Raw genomic sequence first — 18,627 nt, 5'->3', positions numbered from 1 at the left:
GAAATGGCATGGGAATTTGGAGCAAACGCAGCAAAAGTGAACTGACTTAAGACCTAAGAAGTGTTTGTATGCATTTGTGGCTGTTGAAACTGCTTACTAGGTTTTAATTCTTACCACTACAGGCACTTTACAAATAGGCTTAATTTCCATTCTGATTGTTTTCAACAGGATGTATAGTGAGATGGATGTCATGTCCACAGCAACTCAGCATCAGACAGTGGTGGGAGATGCTGTTGCAGAGACTCAACATGTTCTGTCTAAAGAAGATTTTCTGAAATTGATGCTTCCTGACAGCCCCTTAGTGGAGGAGGGGCGAAGAAAGGTTAGTGACTTAGGGAGCTTTGGAGTTACCAGAAACACTAAAAAAAAAAAAAAAGTCTAAAGAAACTCAAGGGTTTCCAGAGTACTCCCACATGCTTCATCTCTCATGACCCTACCAACCACTCACTGCACATAGTTGACCGTTGCCAATTTTGATTGTATCAGTATGTAAAGGGAGCCTGGGAGAGGTTAAGAAGGCTGTTTTTAAAACCTCAGATAGAGCTAAAAGTCCGGCTGGCCTAGCCTCAAATCCTGGCTCCAGCAATGGGTAGCTGCATGACTTTATGCAAGTGACTTGGCCTCTTGACCTCAGTGCTCTCATCTGAAAAAAGGAGATCATAATAATTGAATTGTGAAGTTACAGTGAAGATAAGAAGTAATGTCTGAAGAGCCTAGCACAGCTCCTGGACATAACTAGTGATCGTGAACAGTAGCTGTTAAAATTCACACCACCTGACTTTTGTTCCAGAGCTCTAGCCTCTGCTCCAAGCTGTCTCTCCTTAAATGTAATCCTGTTCCAGAACTGGACTGGAGTTAGACAGCACACTACTGGGCATTTTAAACAGGGTTGGAACTTGCACACTGCCATTTAGAGATATGCAGAGATCATAGGGAAGGCCATGCTTAAATCTCATAAACCAACCCCAAGTTCAATGGCATACCTTTGTCATTCACAATGTAGTACTCGATAATGTTAGCTTGCTTATTGGCTTCAGTTTCATTATTATTGCAATCTCTTTTTTTTTTTTTTTTTTGAGACGGAGTTTCGCTCTGTCGCCCAGGCTGGAGTGCAGTGGTGCGATCTCGACTCACTGCAAGCTCTGCCTCCCGGGTTCACGCCATTCTCCTGCCTCAGCCTCCCGCATAGCTGGGACTACAGGCGCGCGCCACCATGCTCGGCTAATTTTTTTGTATTTTTAGTAGAGACGGGGTTTCACCATGTTAGCCAGGATGGTCTCGATCTCCTGACCTCGTGATCCACCCGTCTCGGCCTCCCAAAGTGCTGGGATTACAGGCGTGAGCCACCGCGCCCGGCCTATTATTGCAATCTCTTAAGCCACTTTGCTAAACAATTTAAAGTACTGAAAAGGACTTAAAGGCGGTTTAGCCCAATCATCCCTTTTAGCAAGTAACTGAGGCCCCAGATGGTAAAATGTGAGCTCTTCATAAATATTTGGTGCCAGAGTCAGCAACTGAGTCCTTGTCTCTCACTTCTAATCCAGCACTCCCTCTTGTTCATATGAAAAGGAAAAAGGAAATCAGGTATTGCCATACTGACCATGATCAGGGTAAACTGCAGGTCTTTGTGCTTCTGTCTTCCCTATAGTAAAACAATTCTGCAATTAACCTAATTGTGTTTTTAGAACAACACTCTAATTAGACACTACTGCAAAGCTGCTTTAATCTGATATGCCTGTAATCAAGTTCTGAAGAACCTGCTGGTGGTGTGTGAGGAGAGAATCCCATAAGAACTCCATCATAATGAGTCTTTTTTAAAAAACTTATATCAAGTCATGTACATGATACTGTATAAGCTTGGGTGCAAAGGCAGACTGTTGTACAAAGAGTGTAAATAGCTTTTCTTTTGGAGGGTTGAACTTCTTGACATGTGTTTTTTCTTCTAAGACAAATCACCTTCTTTTCATGATGTAAATTTAACTTTGTAGCTCACACACATTCCAGTTACCATTCATCAGTTGGAAAGACTTGACAGAATGGAAGGAACACATACAATAGGAATATTTTTAGACTTACTGCTACATTCATAAATGTAAATAGCCGTTTCTTTGTTTGATGATGTGAACATTCTGGCTTTTACTATTGTTTACCTAAAAGGAATGTGGTTCAGTATGCAAAGGAAGTAGTTGAAAATTCAGATTTGATTTAATTTTTTTTGAGTATTTGACCACTCATTTCTTTAGTAAGAATTGTCCTTACCCTATCTGTAATTAAACACAACAATAATTTTAATGGTTCATTTAAGTCTGGTTATGATCCATTATTGTAACTCAATTTTCAACAATTATACAGACTTTGGCAGGTGATACTTTTTTTTTTTTTCCGAGACGGAGTCTCGCTCTGTTGCTCGGGCTGGAGTACAGTGGCACGATCTCGGCTCACTGCAAGCTCCGCCTCCCAGGTTCATGCCATTCTCCTGCCTCAGCCTCCCTAGTGGCTGAGACTACAGGCGCCCACCACCACGCCCAGCGAATTTTTTGTATTTTTAGTGGAGACAGGGTTTTACCATGTTAGCCAGAATGGTCTTGATCTCCTGACCTCATGATCCACTAGCCTCCGCCTCCCAAAGTGCTGGGATTCCAGGCGTGAGCCACTGTGCCCGGCCACAAGTGACACTTTTAAGTGGACAGTAAGACTTTATTGGACTGCTACTGTTTTTTGGAAATGTGTTTATGTGGCCGGCAAAGCTTCAATGTTCACAATTAGTCTTATTATTATTTAGATTAGATTGAACGTCACATCTAGTTGATTGGTAGAGAAATTGCCTAATATTACAATGTAGTCATTTCAAATTAAAATCAAACCAGTATTATGTGTAGCTTTGAATAACTATTGCCTGAAATGGCAACCTTATATAATTCCAGGAACTATCACTGCTATAAGGTTATGGAGGTTGTATTTAACATTTCAGAGTTAATAAAGCTGTGCATGTCTAATTCATGATGATATTTCATAGAATGTCAAAGGAGGAAAACATAAAATCTAATAACTACACCCAAGCCCTGGTGTATTTGTCTTGATCACCTGCATGCTGCGTTTGGCATTCTTGAGCTAACAGAGAAAACTCAAAGAAGCTATCACAATAGTGTGTGAAACCACTGGACTTAGTCCAGCAAGCCCCATGCATTCGTTTTTTTAATGTCTGTTCCCTCTTCGCACCTTGTTTAAACCCTAGTTTTCGTTCTATGGGAACCTGTCTCCAAGGAGGTCGCTTTACCGCACGCTGTCTGACGAGAGCATCTGCAGCAACAGGAGGGGGTCCTCCTTTGGCAGTTCCCGGAGTTCCATGCTTGACCAAGCCCTGCCCAACGACATTCTGTTCAGCACCACCCCACCCTACCACAGCACGCTGCCTCCGCGGACCCACCCCGCACCCAGCATGGGGAGCCTGAGAAGTAAGTGAGGGGCTGGCTGCTCCCTGGCCAGCGCTGAGGGTGGGCTGATCGCACAACTCGTGCCTCATTGGGCTCTGAGAGTGGCGTGATTTAGGAGTTTGTTTTTGTTTTTATTAAATATGTATTATTTGGTGTTTTAAATAATTTTCAAATATAGAAGCCCCAGAGTGGACATTTTGAAAAAGTTAGGTAACACTACCTATTTTGAAAGCAATTGAGAAACTCATGTTAGATATTTCTGTCGAGTCCAATAGTGACTTCTGCATCATATCTCAGCTATCATATCTATAAAGGAAAAATGTCTTTAGCCTGATTTAAAAACAAAAGAAAAGACTGATGTAAGGAGTGGGTTTTCCAGTGGGTGACAGCAAGGAGGGACATCTGGTTTTCTAGCCTTCAGTTTCTTCGTGCAGTTCAGTACCTGGAGATGGGGAGGTGGCACATGTGCCTCGGGAGACCTGGCTTGTAGACTGGGCTTTACCCGTAGGCGGCTTTGTGTTCCTGTGCAGATGACGTGTGTTCTCTTGTGTCCCCGCTTATTTCAACTTACTAGTCACAGGTCAACCTGACGATTTCTAGATGATTTTCCTTCAAATCCTAAAAATCTTTGATTTTTATGTAGTGTCAAGTCTTCATTAATGTCAGTTTTTAAGGGCACTTTTTTTTATGTTAGCCTTATTTCCTTTATACATAGTTATTTTTGTACAGAAAAAATGGGAATTTAATCAGAAATCTATTCATTGCCAAGTTTTTTTTCATTTCATCACAGAAAATATCTTTAGAACCAATTCGAACTTCATAATACACTTAGAAGTCCCAAGCTAAATGAAATCAAAGTTCTAATAATGTTTCCAATGTTTAACATAATTGGAAATGAACCTTCTCTCATAAAATTCTTAATCTACTTCTTTAAGTAACATAATAACCTGCCTGTTATAAAGAGTCCATTTACCTAAATTGAAGAAACCTTTAAACGCCTTCTTGACAACCATGTGAAAGGTCAGCTAGACCTAGGCCACTTTCCTAATATTTCTCCAGCTGTTTTCTCTTTTTTGTAAAAGGTAACTTCAATGTCCTCTTAAAAGCTTTTGTAAAACCAATAAAACTCTATTTTCCTGCAAGTGTTATTTCATTTACAGTGTTTGAAGTGTGCTTGTGAACTCTCTGTGGTACGTGTGTTATGTTGGTCTTACATTCTACCCTTCATTTTGTTTCCAGGTGAAAGATGTATGTCCTTTTTTTTTTTTTTTTTTGTTAGCCTCACTTAAAAAAAAAATAGACTTCTTAGAGCAGTTTTAGGTTCACACCAAAAAGTACAGGGGTTTTCCATATACCTCCTCAACACATTTTCCCCACTGTCAACAAACCCCTGCCCTCAAAGAGTGGCAGTGGTACATGTGTTATAATCGATGAACCTATGTGGACAGATCCTTATCACCCAAAGGCCCTGGTTTACATTAGGGTTCGTTCTTGGTGTTGTACATTCTGTGTGTTTCTAAAATGTGTAAGATGACATGTATCCGCCATTACAGTATCATTCAGAGTAGTTACACTGCCCTAAAAATCCTCTGTGCTCTGCGTGTTCATCCCTCCCTCCCCTCTAGCTCCTGGCAACCACTAATCTTTTTACTATTTCCATTGTTTTGCCTTTTCTAGAATGTCGTATAGTTGGAATCATACAGTATGCAGCCTTTTCAGACTGGCCTCTTCTACTTAGTAATAAGCATTCAACTTCCTCCATGTCTTTTCATGGTTTGATAGCTCATTTCTTTTTACAGCTGAATAATATTGCGTCATCTAGATGTACCGTAGTTTGTTCAGTCATGTACTGGAGAACTGTATCCTTTTTTAATGTGTTCAAAGGCACAATTAGGAAACAGTCAAGTTATACTGTTCATTCACTGTCCTAGTTGAAAACTGCCTCACTTGTCTTCATTTTTACTTCTCTAGAAAAAGCACTAAGAGTTTTCCTTGCCATTTGCTATCTTTAAAGAAACCTTCTTATTTGGTGATACATCTCCTCCAATAGCTACACTTAAGAAACTACTCGGAAAAAGTTCTCTAGGCTTGATGGATGAACTAACAAAATGTAAATCAGAAAACTGGAGGTAATTTGTATTGAAGTGTATTCCCCTAAAAACTTCTGATTTCCAACCTCCTGTCCATGGAAAGTTTAAGCTTCCAGAATCTAGTTGTTTGGAGGCCTCTAGTTCCCTGGCCTTCTGACTACCACAGTCGCCTATGTGATTATAGATGCTCCTTGACTTACGATGGGGCCATGTCCAGATAAACCCACCATAAGTTGAAAATATTGTAAGTTGACCACGTATATGGTAACCTAACCTACTGAACATCATAGCATTTCCTAGCCTACCTTAAACATACTCAGCACACTTGCATTAGCCTCTAATTGGGCAAAATCATCTTGCAACACAATACGCTATACAATGTCAGTTATTTACCCATGGAATCTCGTGCGTGGCTGACTGGGAGCTGTGGCTCACTGCCAGTTCGGCATTGCGACAGAGTGTCATACCACATATCACTAGCCAGGGAAAAATTCAAAATTCAAAATTTGAATTATGATTTCTACCGAGTATGTATCACTTTTGCACCATTAAGATCTACTGAAGACAGGTTTTAATAATCCTCTTCTTTCTATGGTTTCTGGCCATTCTGTAGGCCCTCTCTAAGAAGATACCACTCTTTAAGAATAGTTTGACAGTCAAAAACTAGAGCAGCCCAAAAAGCTGAAATGTGAATGTTAATGCCCAGAAGATGTCTTTCAGCGAGAAATGAGGAATATTTGAAGTTGCCCAGTAGTTTCTCTTAGTTTCTCAGAGAGACATAGCTTCACTTTAAAACTTGGAGCAGAGGTTGGTTCCAGATGGTTTTGAATTGCTGTGTAGATAGAGTTGGGCAGAAAACTCAGAAAGCACAGATACTCTTCTTTTAAACTTTAAAACATAGAGCATTCCTAGGGAAAAGAGAATCTTTCACCAGGAGAGACTCAATCAGATTTTGTTTATAATTTGGAGGGAGGGTAGCAGGGCAAAGCACCAGTAACTGCCCATCTCTTCCCAGTGAATATTGGAAGACCTAATCTCTGCACCTTTTCTACATGTAATTATCATAGTCACAGGCTTCTCTTTCGGGTATTTTTAGCTTTTAAAAGTTACAGATTTGAATCTGTCTCAATCTTTCTTCTCTTGAGACTAAGATCTTAATCTTCATGCTTAACAAGCTCATTTTGGATGTAATTCATGTCATGATTCATCTATATTTCCTGTGAAGTCACTGCAATGTGCTGTATCTTTATGTCTTCAACTTGGAGGTATGCAAATATCACCTGATCCAGCAGTTGAGAATATTTCTGAAACATTTCTGCCTTGCCTTTAGGACCTTTGTTTTTGTCATTGGTAGATTGCAGAAGAAAATTTATTTAAGGGCCCCGATGAGAAAAAAAATGAGAGTGGGCTTTTGAACACACAGTTCACAGGCCAGATAACCAGTGACACTGAAAAGCAGTCATATTTTCCTTTTATTCCTTGGCAGGTAGACACCTGGGTTCATTCAGCACAATCCCAAGCATTGGCAGGCTCACAGGCTTAAAGATAATTTTTTGGTTTTTTATGGAACGGAGATCAAAACTCTGAAATCTTCCTATGAGAATGGACTGATGAGAATTCTTAGATTTCAAAAATGAAAATAGAGAATATTATGTGTGGTTTCAAATCCTATAGTTCTGACCTATGCACATCACAAAGAATGCCCCTTGAAGTTAAAAAGTGGGAGAGTGGGAGAGTTTAGAATAAATAAAATAAACTGGTATTTTAGTTATAATGTAATGCTTGCACGTGTTGCTTCAGACCACATGTGTAGCCTCGGTGGTTTTGTGTTGTAGATGATAAGGACTACCAACCACCAGAGGAAGAATCCTTGCCAAGGGTGACATGGCAAGGTATCCATCCACCTGCAAACAGGGTTTTGACTATTCAGTATTTGACTAGGCAGTGTTATTCAGTGTAATACTTCTTTCTCTTTTTTCAAATGTCCTCAGTCTTCCCTGTAATAACCATTGGTTTCTGAAAAGTGTAATTGTGAAACCTCAGATATCTGACCGCCAGGAAATGCTGTTGAGAGGCTCCTTGGCATTTATAATAATAGCAATAAACTCAGACTCAGTAAAGATGGTTACTGTGATTTCAGGTTTTGGGTAAACAGATGGGAAGCCACAAGATCAATGTCGCAAGCCAGAGCAGGTGCGCAGGCAGTGGTTCCCTGATACTACCCCCCTTTCAGAATTCATGAGTCTCTTGAAAGGCTGACTTAGGTCCGTATGCAACATGGGCAGTAAGAATTGTGAGCACGGAGAAGCGTCTTCTCCAGAAGTGAGGTAGGATGGCATCTACCCAACTGTGCCCAAAAAATGCTTTCAGACAGTGTCCTCCCCTCTCTCCTGTTTTTTAACTCATCCTGAGAACTTCCAAGAAGTATTATGGGTATGAAGTAAATTCAGTTACTATTGTTTTCTACTCACTAAATGTCTCATCTTATTTGACATTAGTATGTGATACCATATGCAAAATTGGTTTGGGTTTCCATTTGGAAAAACTCTGTGAGAAACTTGTTAATGCCAGGAGGTCACCGTGCTTCATGTGGGGAGCCTGCAAATGTGCCCCACACTTGTGCCACCCACTTGCCTAGGCTGGCACTTTCTTTTTTTTTGAGACGGAGTCTCACTCTTTCGCTCAGGCCGGAGTGCAGTGGCACAATCTCGGCTCACTGCAAGCTCCGCCTCCTAGGTTCATGCCATTCTCCTGCCTCAGCCTCCCGAGTAGCTGAGACTACAGGCATCCACCACCGCACCTGGCTAAGTTTTTGTATTTTTAGTAGAGACGGGGTTTCACCGTGTTAGCCAGGATGGTCTCCATCTCCTGATCTCGTGATCCGCCCGCCTCGGCTTCCCAAAGTGCTGGGATTACAGGCGTGAGCCACCACGCCCAGCCACAGTCTTGTCTTAATTGGCCAGAAGAGTTGTACGGGCTCCTGAGGCTTGGGAGAGCTGGATTTAAAATAACAGGCTTTGATACCTGAGGCAAATGGTGCCTTTCATATAAAACCGTACAACTGAGGAGACAAGACAGTTCCAGCCACTGTGGCATCACAAAGCACAGGTGATCAATTGCTCTTGCCCCTTCAGGTCTGCACTATGCGTATCTTTTTTTGTTGTTGTTACTTGGAGACGGAGTTTCGCTCTTGTTGCTCAAGCTGGAGTGCAGTGGCGTGATCTTGGCTCACTGCAGCCGCCACCTCCCGGGTTCAAGCAATTCTCCTGCCTCAGCCTCCCGAGTAACTGGGATTACAGGAATGTACCATCACACCCAGCTAATTTTTTGTATTTTTAGTAGAAATGAGGTTTCACCATGTTAGCCAGGTTGGTCTCGAACTCCTGACCTCAGGTGATCTGCCTGCCTTGGCCTCCAAAGTGCCGGGATTACAGGTGTGAGCCACCGCGCTCAGCCAGCACTGTGTATATCCTACTCCAAACCCCTCTCAGACCAACACCAACAGTATTCATCTGTTTGTTGACAGGGCTCTTTGAAGGATAGAACTTGTGTCTTACTAGTTATTCTCTCCCTAGGTTCTGATGTAGTACCCAGTAGTTCCTGGAATATAGTAGATGCTCAGTAAACATCATCTGGGTGATGGGGGTAGTGATAAAAGTATTGCATATAATTTTGGCTAGTTTAGAATCTGTGTTAGGCTGTTCTTGCATTGCTATAAAGAAATATCTGGGGCTGGGTAATTTATAAGAAAAGAGATTTAATTGGCTTTTGGTTCTTCAGGCTGTTCAGGAAGCATAGTGCTGGCATCAGCTTCTGGTGAGGGCCTCAGGAAGCTTACAGTCATGGTGGAAGGTAGAGCGGGGAGCAGGAGTGTCACATAGCAAGAGAGGGAGCAAGACAGAGTCGATGGCGAGATGCCACACTCAACCAGATCTCACAAGAACTCACTATTATGAGAACTCACTCATTATCATGAGAACAGCATCAAGCCATGAGGGATCCACCCATGACTCAAACACCTTCCACGAGGCCCTGCCTTCAACACTGGGAATTACATTTCAACATGAGATTTAGAGGGGACAACATCCGGACCGTGTCAGAGACTCAAAAAAACAAAAACAAAAACAGAATAGTGATTTTCCCAGTTACATGATGTTCTAATCAATGGAAAAGAAAATGTATGTGTTTTTCATGTTGATTATTCATGGAGATCTATAGGTGGCTCTTTGTCTAACAAGACTGCCATTGGAAGTCTTCCTGCTCATGGAAAAATGATGGATTTTAGATTTAAATCCCCATATTTTCATAGGTTTTATTCCTAAACTGTGCTCTTCATTAAGAAGCTTCTCATCATTTGTGTCTCAGCCAAGTGTCCCCTCCTTGGACAGGCCTCCCCCAAATGTGCCACCAAGCTTCACAGTCACATCACCCTGTTTTGCTTTCTGCAGAAGACTTAATCACTCCTTGTATTTTCTTGTTTATTCATTTATTGTCTTTTCTTTGATGTAAAGCTTCATGAGAGCAGGGCCTTGTCTGCCTTACCCACTGTTGTGTCCCCATCACATGGCAGGCAGTAGTCACTTATCAAATACATTGTGGATAGACTGCTGAGTGAACAGTGAGTCAGGTAAACTCATGAGAAAAGGAGACATCTCATCTGTGCTAACCTTCTTTGCCAGTTCTGCAGTATCAAATAGAAGTCCCATTCACCACTGGAGGAGGGGGGACAATATTTTGTAATAAAGAAAAAATGTCACCAACAAATGTCCTTTGCTTCTGCTCGCTGCTTGGCCAGCCATACAAATTAAAAGTGGTGAGGAGTTGTCTGGGCTTGCCTTTGGTTGTGAAATATACACCCCGAAACCATCTCAGATCCATGAGCCATTAGTGCCACATTGTGTGGGGTCTCTGCATGCATTGCGTAGGGGGTAGCAGGCAGAGACCTTCAGAGCTGGTTGGCTGGCCTGTTCCGTGGGCAGCCGGGCCCACTCACGCACTGTGGGCCACAAAGATTCATGTTTGTGCCTTGGCAAAATTATGAATGGCCACGTATCAGGAACTTTAGAGGTGCTTAGGAATTGTCAGAGCTTATTTCACTCAAGACTGTCAGGAAACCACTCTATTGAGTACTGGGGAAAGATGCACACAGCTGCAGGAGGGACCAGGGGAAGGGGAAGCAAGGGACATTAATCTCACATCCCAGCTTGTGAATCAGGGCACTGGCCGCCATCCCCTCTGTTCTCATTGCACTTTACCCCTCTTGTCTACTGTGTTGTTTTTCTCTTTTCCTGTCTCCTGTCATTGCCAAGTAAGGATCTTGTTGTATAGTGGTCTTAGGGGAAAAAGTAGCACATAGAATGTGTGTTAGGCTTGATTTTAGCCTTCAAGAATGCCAGAAGCTGGAATGAAGGATTGTTTCTTTATAAACACAAGGAAAATTCACGAGTTGGCATTTCTTAGTAAAACATGATGAACAGAATGTACTTTCTGTAGAAATGGCCGTATATCTGAATAGAATTCCATTCCGCTCCCTGATGCTTCCCCTCCAGTGAGGGAAGGAGGGAGGACAGTGCTGCGGTGGGCCCAGATTCCAGCCTGCCTGACCTCCGCGGCCCTCACAGAGCTAGGCCGCTCTTGCACCATTTCCCGAAGAGCCCAGCCATGTGGAAATCAGTGACAAAAGTAGTTGCTGCCTCCATATTTAATTTCTTTACACTCGGTGCAGAAAACTTGCCTTGAGCAAAGCAGCATATGAGTTGCAGAGAGAGAAGGAAGTGTTTTTTAAGTGAAGAAAGATTCCTGGGCTTCTTTACCTTTCTGCTTGAGGGTCTTTCTTTACCTTTCTGGAACCCTTTCTTCCTAAGCAACTGAGACAGGACCTGACAGCCAGTTCAGCCCAGTCTTTGCCCAGTAGGGAGCAAGGATGCTCCTGGGAAACAGTGAGTGCTGGGTGCCCTCCTTCCCACCTCCCACTCCTGTGTTGCTGCTTCCCTCCTCTGCTGGTTAACCTCTTGGCAAGGACAAGCACATCACACACAGAACAAGTAGAACAAGGAAGAACCAGTGTTGTTTCAAAGAAGAGCATGTGGAGAAGGGAGGGTGGAAACAATGTGGACAATATATCCATTACTGGGTTCCCTTCAAAATAGAGGCAGGGAATAATTAGGTGGAATATTACCCCAACTTCTAAAGGTGGTAGGTAGCATGGAAAATTGGCATAGCTGTAACTGTTAGAGATCTGGTAAGAGCTGCATTTGTCCAGAGTCTCAAAAGTCTGTCAGTCTCCTTCAAGGCCAAATTTACTAGCTGTCTTAGTCCAGATGCCAGCATTTCACAGCTACCCAAAAGGATGTGGGAATAAAAATTACAGGTGCATTTAGTTAATTATGCCCCCTTACTTAACATAATTGCAGGCTCAGACAGCCAGGTGGTCATTATTTTGATTGGTCTAATTAGTCAGATGTGTTCACAAGCAGCTGCATGCAGTGTTCTGGGCAGGTTCAGAAAAGGCACATTAAAGAAAGTCCAGTTGAAGCCTTTTTAGAACTTGTCCTCAGATGCGTAATAAGTTCTTAACAACGAGTATTATTAATGACATAAACACTTAAGTACCTTCATGAGAGTTTAAGGGGAAAAAGAAATGGAAAAGGTCCATCCATAGCCAAAGGAAAACCACCCAGCATTGAATACAGGATGGGTGAGTGGTTTCTGCTTTAGCCATTGATAAAACTACCTTACTAAGTCAGAAAGGTAATCCAACCACTATGTGTGTGCTTTGTATATAAAATAGCATCCTCAATCTCATGTATTGATAAAAGCAAAGTTGGTCTTACTACATTTTTATAATCAATTGGTATTTGAGGCATCTCAATTTGTGGTGCTCAGCTTAGAAGTGCTCCTCAGTAAGCTTTATGAATCAGGATGGAGATTGCTCCAATACTTCTTACAGCAACGTAAACCCTGCAACACTTTTAAAAAGAGGAAAGTCTCCCCTGAAGAAAATGAGGATTTATCTTGCAATAGTCAGACCTGGATGTACTCAAAAGAAGCCCCCTGGAAGAAAACCACGAAATTACAATAGTGTACAGAGGCTTGATTCTAATCTTCCTGCCATCCCTGCCCTTACATGCTGGCCAACCTCACTAGTGCAGACTCGGCTGCTTTTTACAAACCTCCATTTTTCCAGCTAGATCCCTTTGGGCAACTGCAGCCTCATGTTTTCTTTTTCCATTATGAGCAGGAAAAATTATCTTGGCCACTTTAGGAGGGGATGGTGGTTCCTGTGCTGACTGACTCACTGGGAGGGGATAGCATTGCCTGTGCTGTGCTCCGACTGACTCCTGACTGACTCTGAGAGGGACAGTGGTGCCCGTGTTCTGACTGACTGACTCTGGGAGGGACAGTGGTGCCTATGTTCTGACCGACTGACTCTGGGAGGGACAGTGGTGCCCGTGTTCTGACTGACTCTGGGAGGGGCAGTGGTGCCCACGTTCTGACTGACTCTGGGAGGGACAGTGGTGCCCGTGTTCTGACTGACTCTGGGAGGGACAGTGGTGCCCGTGTTCTGACTCTGGGAGGGGCAGTGGTGCCCGTGTTCTGACTGACTCTGGGAGGGACAGTGGTGCCTGTGTTCTGACTGACTCTGGGAGGGGGCAGTGGTGCCTGTGTTCTGACTGACTCTGGGAGGGACAGTGGTGCCCGTGTTCTGACTGACTCTGAGAGGGACAGTGGTGTCTGTGTTCTGACTGACTGACTCTGGGAGGGACATTGGTGCCCGCGTTGTGACTGACTGACTGACTGACTCTGGGAGGGGGCAGTGGTGCCTGTGTTCTGACTGACTCTGGGAGGGACATTGGTGCCCGCGTTGTGACTGACTGACTGACTGACTCTGGGAGGGGGCAGTGGTGCCTGTGTTCTGACTGACTCTGGGAGGGGGCAGTGGTGCCTGTGTTCTGACTGACTCTGGGAGGGGCAGTGGTGCCCGTGTTCTGACTGACTGACTCTGGGAGGGACAGTGGTACCCGTGTTCTGACTGACTCTGCAAGGGACAGTGGTGCCTGTGTTCTGACTGACTGACTGACTCTGGGAGGGACAGTGGTGCCCGTGTTCTGACTGACTCTGCGAGGGACAGTGGTGTCTGTGTTCTGACTGACTCTGGGAGGGGCAGTGGTGCCCGTGTTCTGACTGACTGACTCTGGGAGGGACAGTGGTACCCGTGTTCTGACTGACTGACTCTGGGAGGGACAGTGGTACCCGTGTTCTGACTGACTCTGGGAGGGACAGTGGTGCCCGTGTTCTGACTCACTCTGGGATGGTGCCTGTGCTGTGACTGACTGACTGACTCTCTGGTTTTGTTTCTGTTCAGATGAGTTCTGGTTCTCCGATGGGTCCTTATCAGATAAGTCCAAGTGCGCAGATCCTGGCCTGATGCCCCTCCCGGACACAGCCACAGGGTTAGATTGGACCCACCTCGTGGACGCTGCACGGGCATTTGAAGGTAAAGACTCATCAGCCTCTGGCCTCACCCCTTACCCTGGGAGTGCTTTCCTGCAGGGCCTGTGCGGCATCTTAGGGGAGCCCATCTGTCTCCCATCGTCTGGTCAAAGTTTTGAATGTTTTGCCTTGTTGGATGATGAAAACAAGCAGGGGCTGGCTTGGGCTGTGAGGACATTTCCTGAGGGAGATCATGTCATTTAGTAAAAGGAGCACTAGGCAAGAAATCTGAAAACCTGAATTCTAGCTCTGGCACCATTTGTGACCTGGGTGGGACCTCTGTTTCGTATCTGAAAAGTAGAGGTGATTGTATGGAGAGCACCTTGCATCTTTCTTCGTAGCGTACTGAGGTATGATGTGGGGGACACATTTAGGAGGCGGGAGCTGCTGGGCTTTGCCGGACGAGCACAGGCCGAGGAGTCCGTTCACCTGGCGTAACACAGACTCCAGCGTGATTGGCTTGACCCATGCAAGTGTCTCTGCCTGTCGAGGCCTCGGCTTCCTCCTCTTAAAATGTGGGTCAGTGAGGGTAGGTGGGCTAGCCAATCTCTAAGAGCCATCCAGCTGCCACACTGTCTTCTGTCATTTTTGGTTGAGGCTACCCCTTCAGGAACACCTTTGTCCAGCTCGCAGATAAAGGTAGACAAAACAAGGAAGATGCTTGCTTCACGTGCAGCCTCAGGACCTCACGGTGATACTGTGTAAACCTGGGGCCCTCGGGATCGTGACTTATGACTTTTTGCCCTTTGCCGCTGCATTTTTCAGTGAGTTTTTACGATGACAGGCTCTGGCACTGGGGAACCTGGCAGCTAGGACTGACAAAGGAGGCAGGATCATTTTAGTAGGGGCTGTTTAATGCCCTGCGCTCTGTGAGACTCTCATGATGTAACTGAGTCACAGCATCCTGGAGGCGCCCGAGTCCACTGCTGCCTTCTCAGGCCTGAGGGCCCTTCCTTCTCTTTCTCACTCCCCATTTCTTTTCCCTTCTCAGTCTCTGCTAGCACAGCCCTATCACCTGTGACACCAGGCCTCAGGAAACAAAATCAAATTCTTTTCCCAGGAGGGGAGGTGCATTTGAAGTCAAAATGCAGAAGGTTGAGGGTTCACTGCCCCTCATCTGTGACTAGCGTAGTACGTTAGGGAGGCCCGATGGTGGCTTTGTTCTACCCGGTTGGTATCAGTGCCTCTGGTCCTGAGCCTCTGGGAACAGGAGTTGGAATCCACTCTCAAGTGGACACAAGGGAAGTAGGTAAAAGGCAGCTTGCTAGGAGGAAGCTTCTGCAACATGAATATGCGCTCACTGCTCCCTAAATGGAAGGAACGAGACTGCTTTCTTTACAAACCACTCAGTCCTTGTAGAAATTTCAGAAGAGCCCTGTCTACCTGTCTGCCTTGTGGGGAGACCCTCATTCTCTGATGCTACCAGAAGTTAGTTGCATATTTTAGAAGCCCCAGGCTGGTGGTCTAGTTGTTTCCTGGGCTCCCCATGCTTCTAGCACTTTCTTGGGCATGACCCAGCACCAGAGCACAGGGACGCTGTCTTTACCTCTGTCCAGAGCAACCCAGAGGGGAGGTAACACCATTTTCTCTTTCCCTGTGGTGTTCTTTACACACTACAGTCTCTCACTCTGACCAGATCTTTCTGCCCCAGGAGAGATAAGACCAGAGATAAGATCTCTGTGTGGCCTCACTGTGTAACTATCTGCAGAGTACTTAACGCACTGAATTCTACTTCATTCTCATGCCTTTCTCTTAAGAGGTGAGTTTCTTAAGAGAAGTCTGCCTCTTTTATTATTTTATCTATATTTATCAAAAATACATATCAAGATAACCAAAGGAGAAGGCTAGTAACAAGGAGTAAGTAGGTATTCAATACACACAGTTTTACGCAGCCCAGAACTATCCCAGCTCATAGCACAGCTCTCAACCTCTTATATCCTTTTGCATTTTGTGATCACCTTTCAGATTTCGAACAATATTTATCACCTTATCTCTGTATCTACCCTTGTTTATGTCTTTACTTGGTTCCCTTCCACCCCTTTCAAATGTTCCTTCAGAATAGAATGACTGCTAGAAAATGCATTTTTTTTCCAGGGGATTAGAGAAGGCAAAATGGTGCATGGACTGAATGATCAATTTAGGGATTTCGGTCATAACTTCAGCCATTTCTGGGCCATAGGCCTTTGGACAAGTCACTTAGCTACTATGACATCCACACTTTGTCCCAATACTCTTCTAGGTCTTTTACAAATATGAACTTGGTGAATGTTAAATAGTAATCCTTTTGGACATGTGCTGAATTAATTTGGGCTTCAGTCTTCTCATCTGTAAAATGAAGAACCAAAGAACCTGTAAGGAAAGCTTCATCTAGTCCTAAACCTCTAGTTCTGTGGTTTCATTATCAACAAGTATTTCTAAGCTGAAGTAAGAGTATGGGTGGTAGTTGGCACAGAAGGGAAAAAGTATGACATGGAAATTCTCCCTAGCCAGTGCCCTCAGGTACATGAATGCCTAAATTAAACAGAAAATAATGTAATATTCTATTTGCCAAAGGAGAAGACTTTGGTTATCTGAGCTTTAACATTGATAAAATAATATGGAAGGAGTTACCACTGGCCCCTAACATTGATAGATAAAATAATGTGGGAGGAGTTTGCATTGACCTCTAACATTGATAGATAAAATAATGTGGAAGGAGTTAATGCTGTATTTAATTTTTGATGCTACTCCATAGGGTGGCATGTCATGGTGAGATAGTAGCCAGCTTATGAAAATTCGGTTGAGTATGTGTACCTCCTTTGGCTAATCAGGTTCCCTTGTATCAGTGTTGCCTCAGGTTGTATCCCAGTGACCTGCTCCCCTGTCTCGTGAGTTGTATGGTGGTGATGAGTGTGATCAATCTCCTTAGCACTTTAAAGAGAAATGTCTTCAGGTAGATAACCCAGTTGCCCTGCTCATAACTTTATCTTTTTGTACCAGTTCTCAAGGCCATTTCTGAGCTAGAGTAAACATTATAAAGAAAAGATAACCCAAAACATGTCCGTGTACTTGTTTATGTTATTGCTGCAAACTAACAAAGGCAGTTCAAAAGGTTTATTGCCTCAGACTTCCCTGGAATAATCCTGTGCCCCTATTTCAGTTAGTATATCTGAAAATAGGCTTGGAAAATGGAATTTACCTGCCCATTGGATTGAGATCCCATGATCCCTATAAAATCCAATAGTGTAATTGATCCCTGGCAGACTTGCCTCTCCCCCATTGGTCTACCTCGTTTATGCTACACATTTTGGCATATGATATGTTCACCTTCATTTAAGGGCTAAAGTTGACATTGAACAAGAGTTTAAGAATTTAGATTTTACTATACCACTATACTATACCAATTTAGAGCAGAGGCACCAAATTAAGCTGTCAAATCATGACTACTTAAATGTTTAAACTCTATTAGTGCAAGGACCATAATAAATGGTATAGTTGTGGGTGAGAGTCAGGTAGTCTGTGCACAAGGACTCAGTAAGCTCCCTCCAAAAAGGAGGCGTGTTTCCAGACCACATTGCTGACCATAAGGCAGTGATAATAGAATTAAATAAGAAAAAGAGAAGCAAAACACAAAAATCTGACCATTTAGAAAGTTTTAAATGTTACTGTAATAATAATTATGCTGGGAAGAATTAATGAATATGACAAGAGCAATTTTTTTAGGATCATGAAAAAGATGCTTTCTAAATCTGGACTACACCCAGAGAGAGGGTAGCTTTTAAAGAAAAATATGTTTCAGAAGCATTTATTTCAATGGAAAAAAAGGGAAAATTAACTAACTTAACTGTACTTCAAAAAGATTCCACAAAAACTGTGAAAGAAAAACACACAAAGAAAAGGAATGAAGTAAGTTGTAAAAAAAAAAAAAACAACTGGCAATTGAAATTACACTGCAATTTATAAATAAAACTAACAACCTCAGTTTTTCTTTGAATATTGATAAACCAATAGCAAATTTGATCCAAAATATAAAAAAGTACAAATGAACCATGTTAGAAAGGAGGTTAAGTTAACATGAGAAGACAGTGGGACCAAAATGACCTGTGCAGAACTGTGCCATCTCCCTGCAGAGGACAGTGGGTTCTGCCTTACCCCTCAAACCCCAGATACCTCTAGGATAGGAATGTTATTACCTCTCCCTGGCTTGGATTATGGAGACCTCGTGATCTTTTGGGGTCTTGCGCTCCCCACCATAATGCAAACCAGGCCAGCCTGAACCATAAAATCTGGTCAAGACGAGACCCTGTCCTTACTAAAGAACTTGGTTTCCTGTAAATCTAAATATGTAAATGTACAGTATTAGCTGTAGAGGCAGAAGGAAACCTGTCAAAGGACAATCTAGAGATGCAAGCTCAGAACACCCTCCTTAATTCACTGTAGCACATACACACAACCTGCCCACCTTGGCTGATCCCAGTTGTGGGGCTCTTTATTTACCCAGAAAATTTCTTTTCTGTCTTTAATGGTATAAGATGATGCACCTGATCACTTAATTTTCTGCAAACCTTGGCAGGCTACTTGGCTGGTTCCTTCTGCACAAAATACTGGTATACCACCCTAACCCCCAGCTT

General features: G+C 43.5%; 1 protein-coding gene across 12 annotated transcripts in view; it reads left to right on the top strand.

Moving 5' to 3' along the window:
- Positions 1-18,627, top strand: part of SIPA1L2 (signal induced proliferation associated 1 like 2) — a 233,408-nt gene that overhangs the window by 201,946 nt on the left and 12,835 nt on the right. For all 12 annotated transcript variants that reach the window (XM_063707850.1, XM_055372969.2, XM_055372999.2 and 9 more), the window contains 3 exons: positions 169-322; positions 3,236-3,455; positions 13,890-14,021. In XM_063707850.1, coding sequence (XP_063563920.1) covers positions 169-322; positions 3,236-3,455; positions 13,890-14,021 — 506 coding nt within the window. The remainder of the gene's footprint in view (positions 1-168; positions 323-3,235; positions 3,456-13,889; positions 14,022-18,627) is intronic.

Source organism: Gorilla gorilla, chromosome 1 (assembly GCF_029281585.2).
Source record: "Gorilla gorilla gorilla isolate KB3781 chromosome 1, NHGRI_mGorGor1-v2.1_pri, whole genome shotgun sequence".
NCBI lineage: Eukaryota > Metazoa > Chordata > Mammalia > Primates > Hominidae > Gorilla > Gorilla gorilla.
This window is presented reverse-complemented; position numbering and strand designations above follow the sequence as displayed.